This window comes from Saimiri boliviensis, chromosome 3 (genome assembly GCF_048565385.1).
Source record: "Saimiri boliviensis isolate mSaiBol1 chromosome 3, mSaiBol1.pri, whole genome shotgun sequence".
Taxonomy (NCBI): Eukaryota; Metazoa; Chordata; class Mammalia; order Primates; family Cebidae; genus Saimiri; species Saimiri boliviensis.
The window spans coordinates 131,131,341-131,159,309 of record NC_133451.1 but is presented as its reverse complement, the minus strand read 5'-3'; the positions used below and the strand labels follow the sequence as shown (position 1 = coordinate 131,159,309).

Here is a 27,969-nt window from a genome sequence, read left to right as displayed (position 1 = left end):
AAACATCATAAACTTTTAGGTTGGCTAGCACTGTGCTGAGCACTTAAGTTTAAAGAATTATAGCAAGAAATGTATTAAAAGTCTGTCTTCTACACTTCTGATTCATGAGGGCTTTACTATGCATTAACATTTTATTTCTAGAAAATTCAAATAGTAAGCTTTGACTATTATTCATTCACCTTTATAACTAGAATATCGAAATACAAACCAGCCTAATTGTACATAAATTTAATAGAAACATGAAGTGACATGATATCCAGCTTCACTAAATTATTTTATAATGTTTACCTTTTTCAGTTTTTTGAAATGTTTGTCATCAAATACATGTAACATAAAATGTAGCATCTTTTTGTGTCTACATTTTTAAGTCTAAATTCAGAGACATTAAGTAGGTTTATATTGTTACGCTACCATTACCATCATCCACCCACAGAATTCTTTTTGTCTTGCAAAATTGAAACTCTGCTTCATTTTTTTTTTCTTTTTAATAATCCTTTTCACAGGTACCTGCAAAACAATAAGATTACATCCATCTCCATCTATGCTTTCAGAGGACTGAGCAGCCTCACTAAACTGTAAGTACCAGTGTGAATTAATTTGCCCATTCTATGGTAGTCTGACAGCCTACCAGGCGTCCCCAAACTTTTTACACAGGGGGCCAGTTCACTGTCCCTCAGACCGTTGGAGGGCCGCCACATACTGTGCTCCTCTCACTGACCACCAATGAAAGAGGTGCCCCTTCCTGAAGTGTGGCGGGGGACCGGGTAAATGGCCTCAGGGGGCCGCATGCGGCCCGTGGGCCATAGTTTGGGGACGCCTGGAGACTATTCCAATCCAGTCCAGCCTCCTGTCCACGTCAGTGCCAAGGAGCCATGTATGTGGTGCTGAAGGGGCAGCAGAGCAGCGCGGCTAAGAGCGTGGGATTGCGAGTTAGACAGGCTTCAGTACGAGTCCTGATTGGCTTACCTGCTAGGTGTGTGACCTTGAGCAATTTAGATTCCTTTCTTTCTTTCTTTCTTTTTTTTTTTTTGAAACGAAGTCTCACTCTGTCACCCAGGTTGGAGTGCAGTGGTGTGATCTCAGCTCACCAAAACCTCCACCTCCCGGGTTCAAGCCATTCTTCTCTGCCTCACCCTCCTGAGTAGCTGGGATTACAGGTGCTCACTACCACACTCGGCTAATTTTTTTTTTTTTTTTGTATTTTTGTATTTTTAGTAGAGATGGGGTTTCACCATCTTGGCCAGGATGGTTTTGAACTCCTAACCTCATGATCCACCCTCCTTGGCCTCTCAAAGTGCTGGGATTACAAGCGTGAGCCACTGTGCCCAGCCAATTTATATTCCTTTCTAAGCATTAGTTGCCTTTACTATAAAATACAAATTATAATAGTTCCTACCTCAGGGATGTTGTAAGAAACAAGAAACTCCATGGGAAGCATTAGGCGCACTGTGCCTGACACATACTAAGAATTCAATATATATTCACCATGGTGACAGGAGTGATGACTGAATGAATTTAGACAAAGTAAAAGCCTGATGCAGCCAGGCAGGGTGGCTCTTGGCTACAATCCCAGCACTTTGGGGGACTAAGGGGTAAAGATCCCTTGAGCCCAGCGGTTTGAGGCAGCAATGTGTAGGATTGCCCTACTGCACTCCAGCATCCAGCATGAGCCATAGATTGAGACCCTGTCTCTGAGGAAAACAAACAAACAAAAAAGACTAATGATGATATTTGTGAAGAAGAACAAAAACCCAAAGACATGCCTAGTTATTCAATTACTGTTTTTTCACTAATCCCACTTTTTAAAATGCATGAATACTGTAAGGTTAAAGAAATAAAGCTTTTTGTGGTAAAATATACACAATATAAAATTCACCATTTAACCACTTTTAAGTAGACTGTTCAGTGGCATTAAGTACATTTATATTATTATGCAGCCGTCATCACCATCCACCTCCAAAACTTTTTCCTCCTCCCCCACTGAAACTTCATATTTGTTATATAATAATTCTTCATATCCACCTCTCCCTGTTTCCCCCTCTCTCAAACCCCTGACAATCATCATTCTATTTGCTGTACTTATTAATTAACTACTCTAAGTACTTCATACAAGGAGAATCATAAAATACTTAGTTTTTTGTGTCTGGCTTATGTCACTTAGCACAATGTCATTAATGTTCATGTTGTAGCATATATCAGAATTTCCTTTTTTAGGGCTGAATAATGTTTCATTGCATTTATAGACCACATTTTGTTTAACTGTTTGGCTGTCGTGAATAATGTTGCAAATAACTGTTGGCTGTCGTGAGTAATGCTGCCATCAACACAGGAATACAATTATCTTTTTGAATCTCCACTTTTACTTTCATTTCTTCTGGATATATATCCAGAAGGGGAATTGCTGAGTCAGATGGTAACTCTTTGATTTTTAAGGGACTGCCATTTGATGTGATTTTGATTTTTTTTTTCCTTTTTTTTAAGACGGAGTCTCGCTCTGTTGCCAGGCTGGAGTGCTGTGGCGTGATCCTGACTCACTACAACCTCTGCCTCTCAGGTTCAAGCGATTCTCCTGCCTCAGCTTCCTGAGTAGCTGGGATTACAGCCACGTGAGACCACACCAGGCTAATTGTTTTTTTTTTCTTTTGTATTTTAGTAGAGACGGGTTTCACCATGTTGGCCAGAATGGTCTTGATCTCCTGATCTCATGATGCACCTGCCTCGGCCTCCCAAAGTGCTAGGATTACAGGAATGAGCCACCATGCCTGGTCTGATTTTGATTTTTTTAAGGGACTGCCATACTGTTTTCCACAGTAGCGGTACCATTTGACTTTCCAACTAGTGATACTCAGGAGTTCCAATTTATCCACATCCTCACCAACGCTGGCTTTCTCATCTCATTTGTTTGTTTTGACAATAACTATCCTAATGGGTGTGAAGTGGTATCTCATGGTGCTAAAACAAAAAAACAAAAAAACAAAAAACAAAAAAAAAAAAAAACAAGCTTTCTCAAAGTTCCATTTTATTGAGTTCTGCAATGCAGCATTCTAGAAGTAACTGAAAAGAAATATAACCCAAAATCACATAAATAAATAACTCCCTTTATTTCCATTTATGTCCCCTTGTTTTCTTTAGCCTGTTCTGTATCCTAACCCAAGAAACCCATTCCAGTCAGATTTTTAGCTTCTTGACTCAATCATAATTTGGGATTGAGTCTAGAAGAGCACCTAATCATTCGCTAGCAAAATGGAAGAAGACTGCAGGAGACTCGAAGCCTTAACACTAATCACTTTAGCCACGCCCTCCTCCCTCCTGCCCCCTCCCTGCTCTTTGCGTCTTGGCAAGTACCCAGCATCAATACGGGAGTCACTCTCATCAGGCTCCTCACTGTCTTCTTTCCATATATCTTTGCAAAATGTACTAAACGCCATCTGTTTGGCTTCACGTTCACTGGATGTGGAGGAAGCTCTTGAAAGGCAGCACAGAACTGGAGCGTGAATTTTAAAGGAAGAAAGAGGCTCTATCATGGGGTGCCATTGCTCACTACCCCTAAGCAAAAGTCAAATCTGGCAAGGGAGAACAGATTCTGGCAGGAGAAATTTTACAGGATGTTTACTCAAGATATGAAAGAGTGAAGAGAGAGAAATGTTACAGGATGTTTACGCATGATATTAAAGAGTGAAGAAGAGAGAGAAATCAGTGTGAATCATCTATGAGTGGAAGTGAAACTTGAACTCTTACTTGCACATGAATCATAAGCAGAAAGAAAAAGGAAAGAGGAAAGAAATTGGAGTAAGAGGCTTGAGCAGAGATACTGTTATAAAACATAATATGAGCTGAATATTACAACCATAGGAAGAAGATAGTGATATTATCCCCGTTTTAGAGTTGGGGAAGCTGAGGCTTACAGGAATTCGTTACTTGCTCAAGGTCACTGTTAATCATTGTTAATATCAAACTGTTTGATAACAGATTTAGTGCAGTGAATTGCTACACTAAAGAGATTGAGACAGGAATGAACACAGCAAGAAGAGATCAACACAATAGAACAGAGAGTTATTTCACTTTGCAGAAAAGTGGGAGGTAGAGATGTGCAAGACAGAATCAAACTCTTCAACAAGGCATGCAATACCCTTTTGTCCAGAACAGGCCATGCCTGCCTCCTAGGTTTATCTCCTGTCTCTCCCCATAGCCTCTTCATGGTGAGTTCCCACTGAATTACCTGGTGATTTCTTAACTTGTCGCTCTCTCATACCTCGCTTTTGCATAAGCTTTTTCCTCTGCCTAGAATAGCTCCTGCTCATTCTTTGCTTTGTGAATTGCATGTCTTCATCCGAGACCCTTCTCAATTGTGCTTCTGTTTAGTAAAGCCTTCTCCTGTCTCCTCAATCCTCCACACTCTGCGGTTCCCATCCCTCGCAAAGCGGGGTGTTTTCTCCTCTGCAATGGCAGAGCAACCATGCATTAGACACTTCCCTCTGCATTTCCTGACATTACAAAGTAATCTGTTCACATGCTGTAGCCTCTCCAGACTCAAAGCCTCTTAAAGAAAGGATGGCATGCTTAGCACAGCACCATGGAGTAAGTATTCAAAATAGGTTCATGAATACATGAATAGTTGAATGAATAGATTGATTAATTATGAGGAAATTTAAAACTAGATATGATAAGGTAATGATAGCAGTTCTTAGAGAGTCAAAGGCAGGGAAGTGGCATGATGAGAAGGCTATATAAAAAATTTTAAGACGGATGATTATTGTTTTTACTTTCCTTATTGTAAGATATCAAAAAGACACAAATTTATTGCAGTCATTTCTCCTTTTCCAGGTATCTCAGTCATAACAGAATAACCTTCCTGAAGCCGGGTGTTTTTGAAGATCTTCACAGACTAGAATGGCTGTATGTTTAATTTATATGGCATTTTATAGCACTACATTTTAAGTTCTAAAGATATATAAATGAATTAATTTTTTTCTTCTGGCTGGCAGGATAATTGAAGATAATCACCTCAGTCAAATTTCCCCACCAACATTTTACGGACTAAATTCTCTTATTCTCTTGTAAGTACTAAACTAATGCAAATATTTCAATCAAAGGAAAATACATGAATAAAAATTAATGCTTAAATTTAATAACAATTAAATTTGAGATGGTGAAAACCCCAAAAAAGCCTTTCCATTAAAAAAAAAAAACTTTTCTTCATCATCTTTTATAAGGCTATTTATAGTTACCACAATTTTAAGAGATTTCCTGTCTTCTAGACTATCAACCCATAAAAACTGAGTACATTCTCACTCTCACATTTTATCACAATATTCTTAAGCACATCATTACTGTTCTATACAGGCAGACCTCAAGGATATTGTGGGTTTGGTTCCAGACCACTGTAATAAAGCAAATGTCACAATACAGCAAGTCACACAATTTTTTTTTGTTTCCCAGTGCACATAATAAAATTATACTTACACTATATTGTAGTTAATTAAGTGTGCAATAATGTTATGTCTAAAAATGTGTATACCATAGTTTTAAAATACTTTCTTGCTCAAAAGTGCTAACAGTCACCTGAGTTTTCAGCGAGTCGTAATCTTTTTGCTGGTGGAGGGTCTCATGTTGACGTTGACGACTGCCGACTAACCAGAGTTGTGGCTGCTGAAGGCTGGGGTGGCTGTGGCAATTTCTTAAATTAAGATAACAATGAAGTTTGCCTTATTGATTGACTCCTAATTTCATGATCGATTTCTCTGTGGTATGAAATGCTATTTGCTAGCATTTTACCCATAAGAGAAGTTCTTCCAAAATTGAAGTCAATACTCTCAAATCCTGCCATCGCTTTATCAAGTAAGTTACGTAATATTCTAAATACTCTGTTGTCATTTCAACAGTGTTCGCGGCGTCTTTACTAGGAGTAAATTCCATCTCAAGAAGCCACTTTCTTTGCTCATACATAAGAAGCAACTTCTCATTCATTCAAGTTTTCTCATGAGATTGCAGCAATTAAGTCACATCTTCAGGCTCCATTTCCAGTTCTAGCTCTCTTGCTATTTCCACCACATCTACAGTTACTTCTTCCACTGATGTCTTGAACCCTTCAAAGTCACTCATCAGGGCTGGAATCAACTTCTTCCAAACTCCTGTTCATATGAATATTTTGACCTTGCTTCTATGAATCACAAGTGTTCTTAATGGCATCTAGAATGATGAATGCTTTCTAGATGGTTTTTAATTGACTTTGCCCAAATTCATCAGAGAAATCACTATCTATGGCATCTATAGCCTTACAAAATGTATTTTTTAAATAACAAAACTTGAATGTTAAAATAACTTTTTGATTCATGGGCTACAGAATGGATGTTGCTTTAGCAGGCATGAAAACAACATGAATCTATTTGTATATCTCCATCAGAGTTCTTGAGTGACCAGGTGCATTGTCAATGAGCAGTGAGTACATCTTGAAAGGAAATCTTTTTTCTCTGAGCAGTAGGTCTCAAGAGTGGGCTTAAAATATTTAGTGAATTATGCTGTAAATAGATGTGCTGTCATCCAGGCTTTGTTGCTCCACTGACAGAGCAAAGGCAGAGTAGGTTTAGCATAATTCTTGAAAGCCTTAGAATTTTTGGCATGGTAAATGAGCATTGACTTCCACTTAAAGTCACCAGCTGCTTTTGCCCCTAACAAGAGAGTCAGTTTGTCCTTTGAAGGTTTGAAGCCAGCCATTGACTTCTCTCTAGCTATAAAGTCTTGTGGGATATCTTCTTTGGATAGAAGGTTGTTTCATCTACAGTGAAAATATGTTGTTTAGTGGAACCACTTTCATCAATGATCTGTGCTAGACCTTCTGGATAACTTGCTGCAGCAGCTTATCCATTAGTACTTCCTGCTTCACCCTGAAATTTTGTGTTACAGAGACAGCTTCTTTCCTTTCCTCATGAATCAACATCTGCTAGCTTCAGACTTTTTTTCTGCAGCTCCCCCACCTCCCTCAGCCTTCATAGAATGAAGTAGACTTAGGTCTTGCTCTGGATTGGGCTTTGGCTTAAAAGAATGTTGAGGCTGGTTTGATCTTCTATGAAGATCCCTAAAACTTTTTCCATCAGCATTAAAGCTGTATCACTTGCCTATCATTTGTATGTTCATTGGGGTAGGACTTCTAATTTCCTTCAAGAATTTTCTGTTGCATTCACAATTTGGCTAACTGATGCATTAGGCCTGGTTTTTTACTTAGATTTCAAAATGCCTTCCTTACTATGCTTAATCATTTCTGGCTTTTGATTTAAGGTGAGAAAGTATATGAGCAGTATATCTTGAAAGGAAATTTTATTTTTCTGAGTGGTAGTTCTCAAGAGTGGACTTAAAATATTTAGTAAACCATGCTGTAAGCAGATGTGCTATCATCCAGGCTTTGTTGTTCTGTTATACAGCACAGGCAAAGTAGATTTAGCATAATTCTTGAGGGCCTGTAATTCTTGTGGGACTCTTTCTTTCATTTGAACAATTAGAGACCACTGTAAGGTTATTAACTGGCTTAATCTCAGTATTGTTGTGTTTCAGGGAATAAAAAGGCCCGAGGAAAGAGAGAGAGAAGGGGGAATTGCTGGTTGGTGGAGTGATCAGAACACACACAACACTTACAGATTAAAATTGCTGTCTTGGCCAGTTGCAGTAGCTCACACTTATAATCCCAGCACTTTGGGAGGCCGAGGCAGGTGAATCATCTGAGGTCAGGAGTTCAACACCAGCCTGACCAACATGATGAAACCCTGTCTCTATTAAAAATACAAAATTAGCTGGGCATAGTGGTACATGCCTCAGGAGTCTGAGGCAGGAGAATCGCTTGAACCTGGGAGGCAGAGGTTGCAGTGAGCTGAGATCACACCACTGCACTCCAGCCTGGGCAACAAGAGTGAAACTCCATCTCAAAAATAAATAAATAAATAAAAAAGACTGCTGTCTTATGTGGGCATGGTTTGTGATGCCACAGCTGTGATAGTAACCTCAAAGATGGCTGATCACAGATCACCACAAACAATACAATGATAAGAAGTTTTATGGCTGGGCAGGGTGGCTCATGTCTGTAATCTCATGCTTTGGGACATCAAGGAGAGAGGACAGCTTGAGGCCAGGAGTTTAAAACCAACCTGGGCAATATAGCAAGACCCCATCACTACCAAAACAACATTTGTTTTTAGTTAGCAGAGCATGGTGGTGCATGCCTGCAGTCCCAGCTGCTCAGGGGGCTGAAATAGGAGGATCACCTGAGCCCAGCAGTCTGAGGCTGCAGTGCACCACGATCACACCACTGCACTTCAGCCTGGCAAGACCCCGACTCAAATGCAGTATCTGCAAAGTGTAATAAAGCAAAACGCAATAAAACAAGGTGGGCCAGGTGCAGTGGCTCATGCTTGTAATTCCAGCCCTTTGGGAGGCCAAGGTGGGTGGATCATCTGAGGTCAGGAGTTCAAGATTAGCCTAGCCAACATGGTGAAACCCTGTATCTACTAAAAATACAAAAATTAGCCAGGTGTGGTGGTTCATGCCTGCAATCCGAGCTACTTGGGAGGCTGAGACAGAAGAATCACTTGAACCCAGAAGGCAGAGGTTGCAGTGAGCCGAGATCACACCACTGCACTCCAGCCTGGGTGACAGAGTGAGACTCCATCTCAAAGAAAAACAATTAGAGGGGGAAGATAACTAATTTAGTGGATTTTTGTGGTTTCATAAGAGTAATAATAATAATACCATGTTTGAACCAAGATGAAAAGAGAACCAGAAAAATGTTACTTGTCTTTTCCTTTTTCAGAGTCCTGATGAATAATGTCCTCACCCATTTACCTGATAAGCCTCTCTGTCAACACATGCCAAGACTACACTGGCTGTAAGCAATTGTATCTTTATTTTTAAAGAACTCAACTAATTTTTCTGTTTTTACCTAATTCATTTCAGATGTAAGATTGTTTTAGGGTTTTTTTTTTCAATGATAAGGTTTTTAGTATCATATCATTTTTCCTCAAACTGCTTTAACATGATTTTTATGTTAAACATCTACATTATCTAAACTAACTTCTATAAACTTTCAGCAATAGAAAACATCTCAAAAAAAAAACAAAAACGTATATATATCTATGTGCTGGAGCCAGGAAGAAGAAAGACAGAGGGAATGTCACAGCATCTAAATAACATCTCCCACTTTCCCTGCTGATATACTCAACTACTAATTTCGCACAGAAAGACTAAGTCGTTTTAACTTCACTCTTAAATTCTGAATAATAAGAATATGATATTTAGCATTTATTTTTTAAAAACTAATCATGATAAAATGTGTTCCATGGAATATTTTACACAGTAGCTTTCCTCATAGTAATAAATTTCACTCTACCATTCAGAACTCAACTATCCAGTAAATTTGCCTGTTTAGAATACAGGTAAAAAAATATAAAAGGAAGAAATAACCAAAATAACTAATAACAAGTTCAACCAACAAACTGCATACGCAGTATCATGTGAAAACTCCCTCTGTCTCTTATTTTATAGGAAATCTCACAAATTGGTTGTTTTATTTCTAAGCTCATAGCAAACTAAAAAGGTCAAAGTAAAAGGAAGAGGAAAAGTTAGAGTCAGAAGCATTGATTGTAGTCAGAAGTAACAACTGTCAACTTGATAAAAAAAGCATAAGTGAGAAATGCTTTAAAAAGCAATAGCAGGCCAGGCGCGGTGGCTCAAGCCTGTAATCCCAGCACTTTGGGAGGCCGAGGCGGGTGGATCACAAGGTCAAGAGATCAAGACCATCCTGGTCAATATGGTGAAACCCCGTCTCTACTAAAAATACAAAAAAATAGCTGGGCATGGTGGCACATGCCTGTAATCTGAGCTACTCAGGAGGCTGAGGCAGGAGAATTGCCTGAACCCAGGAGGCAGAGGTTGCGGTGAGCTGAGATCGCGCCATTGCACTCCAGCCTGGGTAAAAAGAGCGAAACTCCGTCTCAAAAAAAAAAAGCAAAGCAATGGCAGTAATTCAAGCCGTACTAATTTGCAACCTCTTAGAAAAAAAGCAAACATCCTGAATAGTTACCAAAAGTCCAGTAGGCATTTTGGTATGACAGTACAATACTGTATTATGCATTGAAAACAAGCTAAAGCCATAAAGTAAAGTGCAAATTAAGTTCAATGTCCTTCATTAAAATTGAATTTTCATTCAAATAAATACATTAGCATCTATTACAGGCTCAGATATCCCAACTTTGTAATGAAGCACAATTGAACAACACTTAATTAGCAATTAAATGTGTGCATGGCTGGGCACAGTGGCTCATGCCTGTAATCCTAGCATTTTAGGAGGCTGAGGTGGGCATATCACAAGGTCAGGAGTTCGAGACCAGCCTGGCCAGTATGGTGAAACCACGGCTCTACTAAAAATACAAAAATTAGCCGAGTATGGTGGCGGGCACCTGTAGTCCCAGCTGCTCCAGAGGCTGAAGCAGGAGAATTGCTTAAACGTGGGAGGCAGAGGTTGCAGTAAGCTGAGACCCCACCACTGCACTCCAGCCTGGGTGACAGAGCGATACTCCATCTGAAAAAAAAAAAAAAAGTGTTTATTTAGACCAGACGCAACTGTGTGCAGTATTATGTACAGGCAATAGTAAACCTTGCCTTTGTTTTTCAAAGGGCAAGAAAATATACAATATACTTCAGATAAAAATCAAAATGACTAAGATTTATTACTAAAAAAAAGACTTTTAAAAATTTTATTACTAAAGTTTTCATGTGTAAATTCTAGCTATCCAAAACAACTTATTTCATATGAATTCCTGATCGTGAATATTATCCTGATTTTAATGCTAGTAATAATAATGCTTTGCTTTATAATTATTCACCTTTTTAAAAATGAATCATATTATCTTTACCTTGCATGAACTTTCATTTAGCACAGTATGAACTAAAAAATCTGACAGACCTGTTGGCCAAACATCATACTAACACTGATTTAGGGGAAAAATACATACAAAATAAAGAGTCAGATTACAGCCCAGAAAATTATGCTATAAATGCCACAATAAAATTTGTTAAATTCAAAGAAAGAAATATAAGTAATAAGTAAGCATAAGGACAGATATGACAATAGCCAAAGGTGAACTAAAAGTCAAGAAATAAATTTTTCTTTTGAGATGAAATTAAGCAAGTTTATTAACCAAAAGAGCCAAAATGAAAAGCATGAAAATATAGAAGACAATGGGTACACATAATCGTGCGAAATTCTAAAAGACATGGAAAAGAATGAAATATAAAAAGTGATCTCTCTTTCTCTCTCTTTCTCTCTCTTTCTCTCTCTCTCTCTCCCTCTCTCTCTCTCTCACACACACACACACAGAGCAATGAAAATGAATGAACAGTCAGTACTTCAGTCAACATGACTCAATTTCAAGAACATATGAATTACTCAAGAAAAAATCACAGAAGACCACACATACTACAATTCCATTCCCAGAATATTGTGATTAGGATTTAGAAAGCCACAGGACAACAGTACTTCCTCTCTACCAATAAGAAAGAGCTTTACAATCCACAAAGTCATAATTTTCTGGGGCCCATCAGTAGGCTACAGTCATAAGGTAGCCAAATAAAAGGAATTCTAAGAGGCAACAAGGAGAGATGGGACATACATACTATTTTGTCTTTGGCAGAGCACAGGATAAAGAGTTGGCTGGCATGAAAGCAGGTACAAAGAAAACTGCTGAAACTTTAATAAACTTGTAAGGTTAAGTGTGGGCTAGTATAGCACTTTAGAAGAACTGGTAACCCCATATGCAGGAGAATTTACCTATCTTTAACAGGCTCTTTCTCACTGGTCTCCATCAACTTAAAAGAAAAACTAAGAGTAGGTAAGAAAACCAGACAGCGCCCTCATTGGTAGCACACAGACACAAAACTCCACCTTCTTCTCTAACCTCATCCCTCTCAGGGAACAAAAGCATTAAGCCTTTGGGAGTGGGACAGAAAACCTTCCTGCACCCGGGAACCAAGCAAAGATCCATTGCTTTCCACAGAAGGAATAGAAACTAGAGCATTCTGCCCCAGGGTACCGGCAAAAGAAAACCTCTCCAGCCCAAGGTCTTGCACTGATCAAAGCAGTGGGTAGGGCCCACTTAGATCATGGCAGGAAATGCTCTTATGAGAGTCTGGCTTCTGGGGAAGGGGGAACAGCAAGGCCAAGACAGCCCCATCCCCAAAAGGATAAGGAAAAGTAAGTTCATCGTCAAATTATAAAGCAATCAATAGAACCAGAACCAGCAATAACTCAAATTTTACAACTTCCAAACAGAGACATTAAAATACTTATGATTAATAAGTTAAATAATATAGTGGAAAGATATATTATCCAATATGCATGAACATAAGGGAAATATCAGCAAAAAGATGTAAACTACAAAAGAGAAACAAAAAAATATTTCAACAATCTTAGCAGCAGCCTGAACACAGCTAAGGAAAGAGTCAGTGACCTTGAAGATAGGTCATAGAAAGCTTTCAAATTGAAACGAAAAGATAAAAGAGACCAAGATAAAGGCAAAACAGAGAATCCAAAAGCTTCGGGATAATATAATTGTCTAACAAGTGTGTAAATGGAGTCACAGAAAAAGAATAAAGGAAGAACAAGACAGAAGACATTGCTGGAGAAATAATAGCCAAAATTTTCTTAAGCTAACATAATACAACAAACCAGAAATCTAAGAACCTCAGAAAAATCCATGCAGAAGTCAAGAAAAACTAGATGAATTATAGTCAAACTGCTGAAAATCAAAGATTTAAAAAAGTATCTTAAAGCAATCAGAGAAAATAGAAACATTATACACTGTAAAACAAAGACAAGAAACAACACTAACTTTTTTTTAAAAGCCAGGACTATGGTAATATTGGGGAAAAAGATTTCAGAACAAGGACTATCACCAGGGATAAAGAGGGATATCATATAATAATAAAAAGATCAATTAAGCAAAAAGATACAATAATCCTAAATGAGTAAATAGTTCCAAAATACATAAAGTGAAAATAATAGAACTGTAAAGAGAAATAGCTAAAAGTCAAAGGATATCATTTAAAGCTGACAAATCTTTGGCCAAGCATAGTGGCTCACACCTATAATCCCAACATTTTGGGAGGCAGAGGCAGGAGGATCCTTTGAACTCAGGAGTTTGAGACCAGCCTGGGCAACATAGTGAGACCATCTCTCTATTAAAATACGTTTCAAAAAATTAACTGAGCATGGTAGTGTCCGTCTGCAGGCAATCCCAGCTACTCAGGAGGCTGAAGTGGGAGGATAGAGTGAGCCTGAGAGATCAAGACTGGGATGAGCTGATTGTGCCACTGCACTCCGGCCTGGGCAACAGAAGGAGGCCCATCTCTGGAAAAAACAACTGATAAATCCACAGATTAGGTAGATAGTGATATTCCCAAGGTGAACACTAATAAAAAGCATGTAATTAACCAATATTATATGGTCAAAGACAGGCAGAGAAGCAGAGAGAAAGACAATGCACACTAATTTTATCATTTCTTAGTACTGTCAAAAGAAAGAAGGCATAGTTTATTAAGTTACAAAGTTTACCAAGAGAATATACAAACTTTTCTAATTATCATAAGAAATACATTTTTTAAAACATCATTAAAGATAAATATTTCACAAAAACATCATGAGGTGAAAGTTTTTTGAACCTATGTAATCAGATAATAGTATTTTTAAATAACAGACTAAGGCCAACTACATTAGTCATATCAATAAATATAAATAGGCTAAACTCACCTATCAAAAGAAAAAAGACTGAGAAAGAAGACCTGAAAAGATGTTTCTCAAAAAATACTTATGAATGGCCAACAGGCATATGCAAAAATGTAAAAATGTTCAGCATTACTAATCAGAGAAATGCAAATCAGAACCACAATGAGATATCGCTTCACACCTGTGAGAATGACTATCATTAAAAAGACAAGAGATAGGAAGTGTTGACAGGATATAGCAAGAAAGAAATCCTTGTGCATTGATGATGAGAATGTAAATTAGGATAGCGGTTATGGAAAACATATGGACCTTCCTCTAAAAATTAAAAATAGGGTCAGGTGCAGTGGCTCACTCCTGAAATCCCAGCACTTTGGGAGGCCAAGGCAGGCGGATCACTTGAGGTCAGGATTATTAATACAGTCCTTATGCCATTCCTTAGATCTGTGTACTTATTCATCTCATAACTATAATTTTGTACCCTTGAACCTACATCTTGTTATTCCCCCTGCCTGCCCATAGCCACGATTCTAATTTCTGTTTCTATGTGTACAACTTAAAAAATAAAAATAAAAAACTCCACATATAAATGAGATTATGCAGTATTAATAATCCCATATTGTATAGTGGAAATTTGCTAACAGGATAGAGTTTAGGCACTCTTATCATTAAAAAAAAAAATTATGTTAGGTGATGGGTATGTCAATTTTCTTGATTGTAGTAATCATTTTGCTATGTACTGTATATCAAAACAGGCTATACCTCTTAAGAATATACAATTTTTAAAAGTATGTCATGTAATTGCAAACAAAAGAAAGCAAGCATCATATATTTTATCTAAGTAGGTGGAATTCTGGCTGATGTGCATTAAATAACACAATGACATTTTAATGCTATAACTGCAATTTCCAATAAAAGATATTACATTATGAGTGTATACACACCAAAGAAACTAATACAGCAAAAACAATAGAAAATGTAAACATATGCAAGCAATAAGAGATAATCCACCACTTCTCAGTCCATAAAAGATCAAGTAGAACCAAAATAAATAATTAACATAATTAATAAGTTAATTCTACTCAGTCAGTATTAAATTGCAATGCCCCTTCTCAGTAACAGAATAGCTTTCTTTGGGACAGCAATGTAACCAGCTAACGTATTACATTCCCAGACTTCCCTACATCCACATATAGCATGTGTCTAAGTTCTGACTAAGGAGGTAGAAGTAGTATAGTGCAGAACTTCAGGAAAATCTCCTTAAGGAGAAGGATACAGGTCCTTTCTTTTCCTTCTTTATCCAGAAAAAAAAAAAAAAATGAATATGACAGCTTGAGCTTTAGCAACATCTTGTGGCATGAAGACAAGGGCATGTGATCAGTGAATGTGAAAGATTCTGGGTTTCCATCATTCTCAGCAAACTAACACAAGAACAGAAAACCAAACACTGCATGTTCTCACTCATAGGTGGGAGCTGAACAATGAGAACAGATGGACACAGGGAGGGGAACATCACACACTGGGGCCTGTCGAGGGCAGGCAGGCCAGGGGAGGGTTAGCATTAGATGAAATACCTAATGTGGATGATGGGTTGATGGGTGCAGCAAACCACCATGGCACATGTATGCCTATGTAACAAACCTGCACGTTCTGCACATGTACCCCAGAACCTAAAGTATAATTAAAAAAAGAAAGAAAGAAAAAAAGTTCCTCAGTTTCTAGCAACTTTGTAAAACAAAACCGTATCAGCCCTGAACTGCCCAATTCTAGATTTTTTTTCTTGGGGGAAAAAAACAACATCTCTGTGTATTCATGCTATTATAGATGGGTCTCTGTTATATGTACCTGCACCTAATCCTAACAGATATAAACTTGAAAGCAAAGAATGCCCAAAGAACATTCACCAAAATTGGCCATATATTTTAGGACATACACATACACAAACCAAACCCAAGAAAACAGATGGAGAGATTAGCCTAAAACAGGAGAAGGGTCATCTCTTCCTCTGAGAAGGAGACCAGGTGCATGTACAGGTAAGTTTACAGATGCTGGGCAGCAAGTCAAGGGCTTTTCCCTTCTTTGTCACCTCAATTTTCTGTGTTAAATAGGAACCAGAAATGTTTAAAAGGTAGAGGGAAAGATCTGCATGTTTTGAATGCCACTAAGGGACAAGTTGAGGGAGAATAGACAAGATTATAAGTTTTGTCTTTTTTTATTGTTATTATTCAGATTGAAGAACTATCAAAGTTTTCATTTGTATCCAATTCTATCAGGTATAAAGGGAAAAACAAAATGGTTAGGTTCAGAGGCTCACTAGTTAGGAAGAGTGGTAGTTTAAACACAGAAGAAATAAAGAAACCCACCCCCTTGTTAACTCCATTAAATCGTGGAGCTAGGGAGCAATAAACAGATTTTTTGTTGTTACTTTGATTTTGTTGTTGTTGTTTTTCCCTTAGCTAATAAGATGTATGTCACAAGCCAGATCTCTGTTTATCAAGGACTAAAACCCCTAACTTTAGGAAGAAAATATATATATTCATTCATTTGTATGCTCAAATACATGCCCATAGAAACACATCATACATATGTGACTCCAAATGTTTTTAGTATTAACGCAGGGGGGAAATAACAGTAAATATATAATTCAAGGTTAAAATGAACTCAAAATTAAACTACCAATTTAATCAAATGTCCTTAATTTGTGCCCCAATATGTGCCTCTTTTTGATTTCCACAAATTACTAAATTAGTACGAACAAATATTTTTGCCAGCTTAATAGAAAGCAGTTACGTAGGTAACTGAGAACATCAACTCACCTCATTAAGAGCATTTTGTGAGACCTAAGAGAGCATCACCACCTGGTGGCAGATTCATGGTAATGATTAGCAATCAAATAGAAGGAAATGGCCAGTCCCTGTGATGGGTAACACACAGTAGAAGAGGCCAAAAGCCTTAGCCAAACCTCAGACCACAAAAGTAGCACTATAAGTGCTTAGCTACCAACTTAATAGACTAACAGAAATTTTTCTTTGGAAGGGTGATCTAAAATCCACATTTAAGAGTCTAATATAGTATCCCATGTAGTACAAAAATCCTGTCTACAAAACTATAGAGATATGATACATTGTCTGTGTTAAATACCTGTGGTAAAAAGAAACTTCTTCTCTGGATATCATAGATTGCTAGACAGGTTTAAATTGGCTTTCAATTTGAAACGTTTTATGTCCCTCAATTAGTAAATCTAATTTTGCAATCCAATGCAACATAGAAAACCCCCTATATATTCTACAGCCTGACTTGAACTCTGTCTCTTATTTTGTCTTTGTTTGTTATAAATACATCCTGTATTCTTCAATTGCCTTGACTTCTAGATACCTTACATCCTGGTCTTCCAGATTTTCTGGATATATTTGATTTGTCAGCATCCATTTTTAATGTGGCACCTAAATAAAACTGCCTCACATGTAGTCCGTGGAGTATAGGCATTTCTATTAACACTTTCCATATTTTCTTTCAGATTTTATATAGCTCTATCACACTTCTGCTCACATGTTTTAGTCACAACTATTCCTGAGTAGCTTATGTTACATGGTGACCAGTAAGCTGAGTGTTAGAAGAGACTGAATAGATTTAAGGGCCAGCATTTACTTTTAAAAGTCTATTCCTAAACCTCAGCTCTCTTCTTCTGCTCTATAAACTTCCACCATATATTCACTTATAAAAGAAGAGGTACAATAAAAGAGTAACTTCAGGATAACCATGAAGAGACAGTAAACCATAAAAATTTTGATAAATTTTGATGCTTAGACCATAAGGATTTTATGGTGACATAGGCATCATATAGCAAGGGAACCCCAGGAGGAATATATATATATATATGTACATATTATGTACATATAAAGACAGATCTCTGAATTGACAACGCAGAACTTAAGGCAGTCTGCTGTTTGCTCTCCATTTGCACTGGCCTTTGTGACAATATAAAAAAACAAATAAGAGTATTCCTAATCCTCTATAAAGATTATAGAGGATTTTTTTCTGGGGAGTGATTAGGCTGGAAATGCAGGAGCTAAATATTGTTTTGGCAGTAGCAGCTTTTGCAACAAGAATGGAATCTTACGCAAACTGTAGCAAAATAAAATCGCACCACTTAGGGACATGCCATTGGTAACTTTGGATAAATGTTTAATATGGTTCATTATAAAATATCTGTTATAAATTTGGTATTTACCGTAACAAACGTTTTCGATTTGACTTCTTGTTCTTTTCAGTTTCTCAGAATATACATGCCCAGGCTGGGCGTGGTGGCTCACGCCTGTAATCCCAACACTTTGGGAGACCCAGGCAGGTGGATCACCTGAGGTCAGGAGTTGGAGACCAGCCTGACCAACGTGGTGAAACCCTGTCTCTACTAAAAATACAAAAATTAACCAGGCATGATGGCGGGCACCTGTAATCCCAGCTACTCAAGAAGCTGAGGGAGGAGACTCGCTTGAACCCTGGAGGAGGAGGTTGCAGTGACCCGAGAATGCGCCATTGCACTCCAGCCCAGGTGACAGAGCGAGACTCCGTTTCAACATGCCCATATGAACTCATGATACAGATGGGAAGCAAAACATTTTTACTACTAACATCAAAAAAAGGGTATAATATAGATATTATATACATATATATATATATAAGATTTCAGCTGTTATCGAAGTGGCTACAAGTGATAGTCTATATGAAATTAACAGTATGTAACAAAATGTATTTTATTAGAAGGCAAATAATTTTAACCAATTTATTTCTCTCCATGATTAACACTTAGCTGTATCATGTTTTATTTTTATGTTCCAGGGACTTTGAAGGCAACCATATCCAAAATTTAAGAAATTTGACTTTTATTTCCTGCAGTAATTTAACTGTTTTGTAAGTAATATGCTATTCTTTTGAAGTAATAATATTATCTTCTTAACAATTCTTACAAATAAAATTAGTCATTTATGTGGACGGACACTAGCATAAACATGTATAGTAATTAGTAATTATGGCAAATGTTCACCTCGACTTGAAGTTAGTTGAAACCAAAATATATGAAGTTCCAACCAAGGGTAACCCCAGATTTTAACACACACGAATCATGAAAATGGCAAAGTATTATCTGAGACCTGTTTTTTCTCAAAAGTAACATGTATACTCATTTTACGGAAAAAAATTCCTGAAGGGATCCAAGATGGCCAATTAGGATTAGCTCAGGATTGCAGCTCCCAGTGAAAGCCCAGAGGCTGAGTGGATGCTGCATTTCCAGATGGATTTTTATTGCCCACAGACCAGGAGACTCCCAGGTGGAGGAGCCCCATGGGTTGCCAGCACAGTTGCTTTGGCCAGCACTGCTGCTTTGCCAGTGCCCCAGCACGGTGGTTCACCATACAAAATACACGGGTCTGGGTGCCATTTGACCTGGCAATTGGAACTCCAAGAAGGCAAAGTTGCCCATTCATCTGATTAAAAAGGGACTGAAACAGGAAGCCAAGCCAGGAGATTCCCGGGCAAAAAAGAGCCACAAATCTCAGCGCGGCTATTTCAGCTGGCACAGGTGCAGTGGGTCGCCGCATGGGAAATCACACAGATCCCAGTGCCTTTTCAACGGGCGACTGGAACACCTGGGAAAGAGTCCACCATTCAACTAAAAAAAGGCTCTGAGACAGGGAGCCATGTGATCAGGCTTGGCTGGTCCCAACCCCACAAAAAAACAGCAACTGGAAATGCTCTGGGTTGGGAGTTTCACAGCAAGCACAGCTGAACCCGGGAAGGTCCAGCTCTGTGGGGGAGGGACATCCGCCATTACCGAGGCACTCCACCACAAAGGAGGTAGTCTGCTATTGCTGAGGCAACCCGCCATTACAGAGAGAGTCCACCATTACAGAGGTGGGAAACCATTGCTAGGGAAATTCTAACTACACCCATATAAAAAGAACTGCAGGGAAATTCACATGTCAGCTGGGCAGAGCCCACAGCAGCTCAGCAAAGCCTCTGCAGGCAGATAGTGACTAGGCTGCCTCCTCGCTGGGCAGAGCAGCCCTGAAAAAAGGCAGCAGCACAACAGAAACTCATAAATAAAGCCCTAACTCCCCGGGACAGAGCACCTGGGGAAAAAAAGGGGGGATTATGAGTTCTGCTGCAGCAGACTTAAACGTACTTGCCCAGCAGCTCTGAATGAACAATGGAGCTCACAGCTCAGCACTTGAGCTCCTATAAAGGACAGACTGTCTCCTCAAGGAGCACCCTGACCCCATATATCCAAAAAGTCACTTCATAAAGGAGAATTCAGACTAACATTTGGCGGGTATCCTTCTCGGACAAAGATAGCAGAAGAAGAAACTGGCAGCAACCCTTACTGTTCTGCAGCAACTGCAGGTGATCCCCAGGCAAGCAGGGCCTAGAGTGGAACTCAGCAGTTCTACAGCAGATGGGCCAGACTATTAGAAGGAAAACTAAGAAACAGAAAGAAATAACTTCATCATCAACAAACTGCACATCCACTCAGAGACCCAATCTGAAAGTCAACAACTGCAAAGACGACAGGTGGATAAATCCACAAAAATGGGAAGAAACCAGTGCAAAAAGGATGAAAACACCCGAAACCAAATGCCCCTCCTCCTACAAGGGATCACAACTCCTCACCAGCAAGGGAACAAGGCTGGATGGAGAATGACTGTGATGAACTGACAGAATCAGGCTTCAGAAGGTGGGTAATAAGAAATTATTGTGAGCTGAAAGAACATGTTCTAACTCAATGCAAAGAAACTAAGAACCTTGAAAAAAGATTTGATGAAATACTAATGAGAATGGACAACTTAGAGAGGAATATAAGTAAATTGATTGAGCTGAAAAACACAACACGAGAACTTCGCGGAGCATACATAAGTTTCAACAGCCCAATTGACCAAGCAGAAGAAAGGATATCAGAGGTTGAAGATCAATTCAATGAAATAAAAGAAGGCAAGATTACAGAAAAAAGGGCAAAAAGGAATGAACAAAGTCTCCAAGAAATATGGGACTATGTGAAAAAACCTAATCTACGTTTGATAGGTGTACCTGAATGTGACAAAGAGAATGAATCCAAGCTGGAAAATACTCTGCAGGATATTATCCAGGAAAACTTCCTCAACCTAGCAAGGCAGGCCATATTCAAGTCCAGGAAATACAGAGACCACCACAAAGATATTTCTCAAGAAGAGCAACCCCAAGGCACATAATCGTCAGATTCACCAGGGTTGAAATGAAGAAGAAAATGCTAAGGGCAGCCACAGAGAAAGGTGGGGTAACCCACAAAGGGAAGTACATCAGACTCACAGGAGATCTCTCAGCAGAAACCCTACAAGCAAGAAGAATGGGGGCGAATATTCAACATCCTTAAAGAAAAGAACTTTTAACCCAGAATTTCATATCCAGTCAAACTAAGCTTCATACATCAAGGAAAAATAAAATCCTTTGTGAACAAGCAAGTACTCAGAGATTTTATCACCACCAGGCCTGCTTTACAAGAGCTCTTCAAAGAGGCACTAAACATAGAAAGGAACGACCAGAACCAGCCACTCCAAAAACATTCACATTTGCTACAAAGAGAATAAAATACCTGGGAACACATTCTAACAAGGAACATAAAGGACCTCTTCAAGGAGAACTACAAACCACTGCTCAAAGAAACAAGAGAGGACACAAACAGATGGAGAAACATTCCATGTTCATGATTAGGAAGAATCAATATCATGAAAATGGCCATATTGCCCAATGTAATTTACAGATTCAACATTATCCCCATCAAGCTACCATGACCTTCTTCACAGAACTGGAAAAAAAACACCTTAAACTTCATATGGAACCAAAAGAGAGCCCACATAGCCAAGTCAATTCTAAGCAAAAAGAACAAAGCGGGAGGCATCACACTACCAGACCTCAAACTATACTACAAGGCTACAGTAATCAAAACAGCATGGTACTGGTACCAAAACAGACTTACAGACCAATGGAACAGAACAGAGGCCTCCGAGGCAACACAGCATATCTACAACCATCCAATCTTTGACAAACCTAACAAAAACAAGCAATGGGGAAAGGATTCCCTGTTTAATAAATGGTGTTGGGAAAACTGGCTAGCCATGTGCAGAAAGCAGAAACTGGACCCCTTCCTGACACCTTACACTAAAGTTAACTCCAGATGTATTAAAGACTTAGACATAGGACCTAACACAATAAAAACCCTAGAAGAAAACCTAGGCAAAACCATTGAGGACATAGGCGTAGGCAAAGACTTCATGACCAAAACACCAAAAGCAGTGGCAACAAAAGCCAAAATAGACAAATGGGACCTAATCAAATTCCACAGCTTCTGCACGGCAAAAGAAACAGTGATTAGAGTGAATTGGCAAACAACAGAATGGGAAAAAATTTTTGCAGTCTACCCATCTGATAAAGGGCTGATATCCAGAATTTAAAAGAACTAAAACAGATTTACAAGAAAAAAACAAACAAGCCCATTCAAAAGTGGATGAAGGATATGAACAGATACTTTACAAAAGAAGACATACATGAGGCCAACAAACATATGAAAAAATGCTCATCATCACTGGTCATTAGAGAAATGCAAATCAAAACTACACTGAGATACCATCTCACACTAGTTAGAATGGCCATCATTAAAAAATCTGGAGACAACAGATGCTGGAGAGGATGTGGAGAAACAGAGGCACTTTTACACTGTTGATGGGAGTGTAAATTAGTTCAACCATTGTGGAAGACAGTGTGGTGATTCCTCAAGGACCTAGAAATAGAAATTCCATTTGACCCTGCAATCTCATTACTGGGTATATAGCCAAAGGATTATAAATCGTTCTACTATAAGGACACATGCACACGAATGTTCATTGCAGCACTGTTTCCAATAGCAAAGACCTGGAACCAACCCAAATGCCCATCAATGATATACTGGACATGGAAAATGTGGCACATATACACCATGGAATATTATGCAGCCATCAAAAACGATGAGTTCGTGTCCTCTGTAGGGACATGCAATAACCTGGAAACCATGATCCTCAGCAAACTGACACAAGAACAGAAAATCAAACACCACATGTTCTCACTCATAGGTGGGTGTTGAACAATGAGAACACGTGAATACAGGGAGGGGAGCATCACACACTGGGGTCTATTGGGGGGAAATAGGGGAGGGACAGTAGGGGTGGGGAGTTGGGGAGAGATAGCATGGGGGGAAATGCCAGATATAGGTGAAGGGAAGGAAGGCAGCACATCACACCACCATGTGTGTATGTATGCAACAATCTTGCATGTTCTTCACATGTACCCCAAAACCTAAGATGCAATTTAAAAAAATTCCCAGAAAACAGCAAGAGACTGTCATTGGATCTCAGTTTGAGAAACACTAAATTGAAGTCTGAGTCTATACGAATGTTTATCCTTTGCAAATTGTTACTGCATAAATTAAGTTTTTCTTTATAATTGTGAAAAAACAGTTATAATCGAAATGAAAAACAAAATACTGCTGAATGCTCACAGCCCTGAGGATGTATTATAGATATCAAGATAAACCTTAAAGTGTTACTGAGTGTAATTCCTTCTTATGCATCTCTGGCCTATTTTAAATTCACATGGCATTTTCTGTTGAAACTAAAGGATGTTAGGTCTTCCTTCAACAACAAAAAAAAAAAATCCAACTCTCCCATTCACCGCTTATTTTTCCAGAATCTTTTTCAAACTATGGATTGCAACTAATAAGTAGGTGATGAAAGCAACATATAGCACAATTTAGTATACCCTTGTCAGCATTTTTTAATGAAACAGAATTTAATTAAATAGATTATATGGGACATTAATGCAGATAATAAATGGTTTTATGAGTCTTAGGGGGTGTGTGTGTGTGTGTGTGTGTGTGTGTGTGTGTGTGTTTTATGATCCAATATAAAATACATTTTTTACTGTTTGTAAACAGTACCTACCACAGGAAATATTTGAAAACCATTTTTCTAGACTACACAGCATCCATGTATACAGACAACACACTAGCTCCCACTGATATTACCATATGTTTTCTCCAATTATACCCCCATTCCAATGGATTCTGTTGAGTTCCAGTTTGAACTCTTCTCCGGAGTTCAGCAATCCTCGGGTGCAGGGTGCTTGATATAAAGTCTATAAAGTCATTCAAAATAGTTTATAGTAATTGCCCAAAAAAAAAAACAAATCGCACCTGAAAGACAAGGAACAGATATCTCAAAAACTTAGAATTTCTTTTCTATTATACTTACATTTATTTTTGAAAGAACCCTCCATATTAAGAGATAATTTGTGGATTTCCTCTTAAGGTGTTGTGTTTTTAAGGTCCAAGAATATTGAGAAACAGTGGTAATGGTTTGGAGTGCAGGGAGGAAATACTTAAAGATGGGAAAGGCCCATTTGAAGACATGTCATATAATGATTAAAAAATTAAAAGCTCTATAAAACTTAGTTCTTAGTTTGTCCTGTAGACTAGTTGATAACAGATGAGATCAGTGCAGAAATGTCAAGAGTTAAACAGTCTGATTCGGCATCCCAAATTAGAGATTCTTCGAAGGGGTTCAGCTAAGAGTGGACTTCCTTGGGCAGCTCCACTCTAAATCACATCAACTAACAAATGAGTAGGAGTGCTGTGGTGTGTGGGCTATTTTGTTAGACAGATATGCTCTGCAGACTGAAGAGACAAGTCCAAGCGACTCCTCATGCTCTTGGTTGCAAGATACGCAGTCTGGACTCTCAAAAGTTGGAGTTACCACCATTTCTCTTGCAAAGCTCTTCCCTCCCCATTTCACTTAAAAATTTGAATTTCTATTATTATCATTATTAAAACATTTGAGAAATGTAAGATTAAAATTAAATTGGATAATTTATACTACTTCAAAATATCTTTATGCGAAAAATGTGCTGTGTATTCATTACCTTTGTTTCTGCAGACTGTTCCTCTCTTTAGTAATTCTTGTCACTTACCTAAAAATGTTACAATGTATTTTATTTTACTTTCAGAGTGATGAGGAAAAACAAAATTAATCACTTAAATGAAAATACTTTTGCCCCTCTCCAGAAACTGGATGAATTGTAAGTATGACTGAACATATACTATTAAGAATTTTTCTTTCTGATGTTTTATTTTTCACACTTGTACTTATCTGTGTTTATATATTTAAAGAATATTACTTATCTCCTCTTTCTAAGCATTATTTATACGTATACACCTCAAGCCACAAAGAAATTCAGATAGCTTACAAAAATATATGTAAATTTAAAATATAAAATAAATATTTGAGGAAAGTGGGGTAAAGGAAATATAGCTGCAAAGACATAATAAAGCCAGTATAAAATTAATAAATATATTCTACACCATTCTGTTCCACTCCTAAGGAAGAACAGTAAATTTGGGGGTTTCTTAATTTTGTTTTGTTTTATGTTTTGTTTCGTTTTGAGACAGGGTCTCACTCTGTTGCCCAGGCTGGAATGTAGTGTGATCTTGGCTCAGTGCAACCTCCGCCTCCTGGGTTCAAGTGATAATCCTGCCTCTGCCTACTGAGTAGCTGAGATTACAGGAACATGCCACTACACCCAGCTAATTTCTGTATTTGTAGTAGAGACAGGGGTTTCACCATGCTGGCCAGGCTAGTAAATTTGTCATTATGTTTCCCAAAGGATTAGGATTTAGCGACCATGCCACTTTGCTGATTTGAAACTACAGGATAATCTTGGATCCATAAGGAAATTAGACACTACTGTGGATAATATCCCTACCTATAATAATGGAAGAGAGAGAAAAGTTATTTTTATAATGCCCCTTTTTAATGCCAATGACATAATTCCAAAGGCCAATATAACAATTCTATGATGAACCAAAGCCTGTGGTTTAAGCACATTGTAGTTGATTTTCACAATAAAATAAGTTGTGGAACCATGGTGAAGTGCTTATCCTTCAGACCATTTTTTTATATTTTAGTGTCAATTTTTTTCTTTTTCTTTTTGTTTGTTTCTAGTTCCAGGGTGTCACTCTGTTGCCCAAGCTGAAGTGCAGTGGTACAATGATAGCTCACTGTAACCTCGAATTCCTTGGGCTCAAGGAATTCCTTTCACCTCAGCCTCCTGAGTAGCTAGGACTACAGGTGCACACCACCATGACCAGCCAATTTTTTTTTTTTTTTTTTTTTTTTTTGTGTAGACACAGGGTCTCTCTGTGTCACTCAAGCTGGCCTGGAACTCCTGGCCTTAAGCAATCCTCCTGCCTCCACTTCCCATAGTATTGGTATTACAGACATGAGCCACTGTGCCCAGGTAGTATCTGTTTTCTGGAGAGAATCTGAATGTGGCCAGAGCTACATGTTTTCACAATTAGCTAAACAGAACATTGATTTATTAAAACTTTTCCCTAAAAATTAAGGAATACAGTTAGAATGTTATAAAAATAACAACCAGGGCACCTTACCTGAGCACTCAAGAAGTTACAATGTATTTTTCCTGTTATAAGTAAAATTTCGATGCTGCAAAAGAAATAGCATTCAAAGATAATCCTCTCAGCAAGGCAATTTACTTCTATATAAGGGTGCAGCTCATGGATGGAGCAATGGTGGCTGCACACTTGGACAAGGGGGGAAGAGGTACTTATGCCTGATGGGGATCATCCCTCCTGCTATCTCATTCCCCTATTGGTTAGGGTTAGACCGCACAAGCTAGACTAATCCTGATTGGCTGTTTTAAAAAGAGCAGGGGTCTGAGCTAGAGTGGTAAAGTGGGTGTTTTCGTGGGAAGGACAGTTATGGGTGGGGCAGAGTAGGTAGCCAGGGGTGACCTAGGTCAAAAAAGGTGACCAGAGCAGGCGACCAAGATGAGTCAGGATGGAGCCAGGGGCTAGAGAAACAGATGTGAATTACTGATTAGAACCAGTGGAAAAGGTTGTTTACTGGAATTACAAGGAAGTTCAACTTTAAAATAGAGAATTAAAGAATAAGGGAGCTGAACATACCAACATACTGATTCTTTGAACAGAAACTCGGGGTTCACTATAACATTCCTTATGCTAGATAGAGGGAATACAAGTGCCAGGAGCAGGAACATTTCTCAGGTAAGAATCCTGCATTCTGCCCCAAAACATCAGGGAATAAGCCATTGAAAACCCAACATTTATCCGTACCTGAAACATTTTTTGGTGGTCAGCATCAGTCATTCACAAAATGTGCAGGAGAATCTCAATAAACAAATGGAACCAAGCATCCGTTGTAGGAACTCCTGGTGCATGGCAATTGAACCGTATCTCAGCACAGAGGAAAGCAGTCTCAACAGTAGGGTGAGATGCATCTGGGTGATCCAAAGGTATTATCTAGACAGCAGAATTCAAGTTAGTGAAGGGATACTAACGATATACTTTTTCTTGTTTCATCCACTTGAAATCATCATTTGCATATCAAAGGACAGTTCCTCCCAATCCTAGCCTTCACGGTGGCAGTCGGGTGCAGATTTTATATATCAATAACCAGCAGTGAACATGAACTCAAAGAGCTTAGTCCATAATCAATGCTAATCCAGGTTCAGAGGTGAAGGAAAGAACAACAAAAACTGCGGAGGGTAACCAAGGCCAATAATTTGCCTTGCTAATTATTAAGTGGACGTTAACACACCTAATCCCATATTAAACACTTGCCTGAAAAATCAGATTCACCAGGACAAAAATGGCATGTTTTCTAAGAGTTGATGGCTTTCATTGGATGAGTCTATAATTTAAACTGTCCTTTTGAGAGAGGGTTGACCTGTGCTCCGTGCCCCTCCAGGCTCACTCACATCAACAGAGTTAATGAAGACAATCAGGATTCATTTGTCACAGAGGACTTTAAGTGGGTCTAGTGACAAAAAATCTTTGCCACGTGGATGACTTAATTTGAGCTTTTAAAGTCAACTACTCTAGTTTACAAGGTGTTTCCTGCATTCATTTAGAAATGTACCTTGACTGCAATTAAGTTTAGCCTAGCTTTCCTAAACTTAAGCTGAGAAAATGGCCCTTTCAAATGTTGCATGAGATCTGGGCCAGCACTACCCCATTACGTGATTCATGCTGTCAGAACTGTATGCCAGAATTTGCTCTGATAACCAAAACCCACACTCTCACCAGTAATTGTTGAACATGACATTTGGAATTT

The 27,969-nt window shown here is 38.5% G+C and overlaps 1 protein-coding gene across 1 annotated transcript in view; it reads left to right on the top strand.

Moving 5' to 3' along the window:
- The window catches only part of RXFP1 (relaxin family peptide receptor 1), a 138,005-nt gene that overhangs the window by 88,274 nt on the left and 21,762 nt on the right, over window positions 1-27,969 (top strand). The window contains 6 exon segments of the mRNA XM_039479185.2: window positions 504-575; window positions 4,825-4,896; window positions 4,986-5,057; window positions 8,798-8,872; window positions 18,602-18,673; window positions 24,824-24,895. Coding sequence (XP_039335119.1) covers window positions 504-575; window positions 4,825-4,896; window positions 4,986-5,057; window positions 8,798-8,872; window positions 18,602-18,673; window positions 24,824-24,895 — 435 coding nt within the window.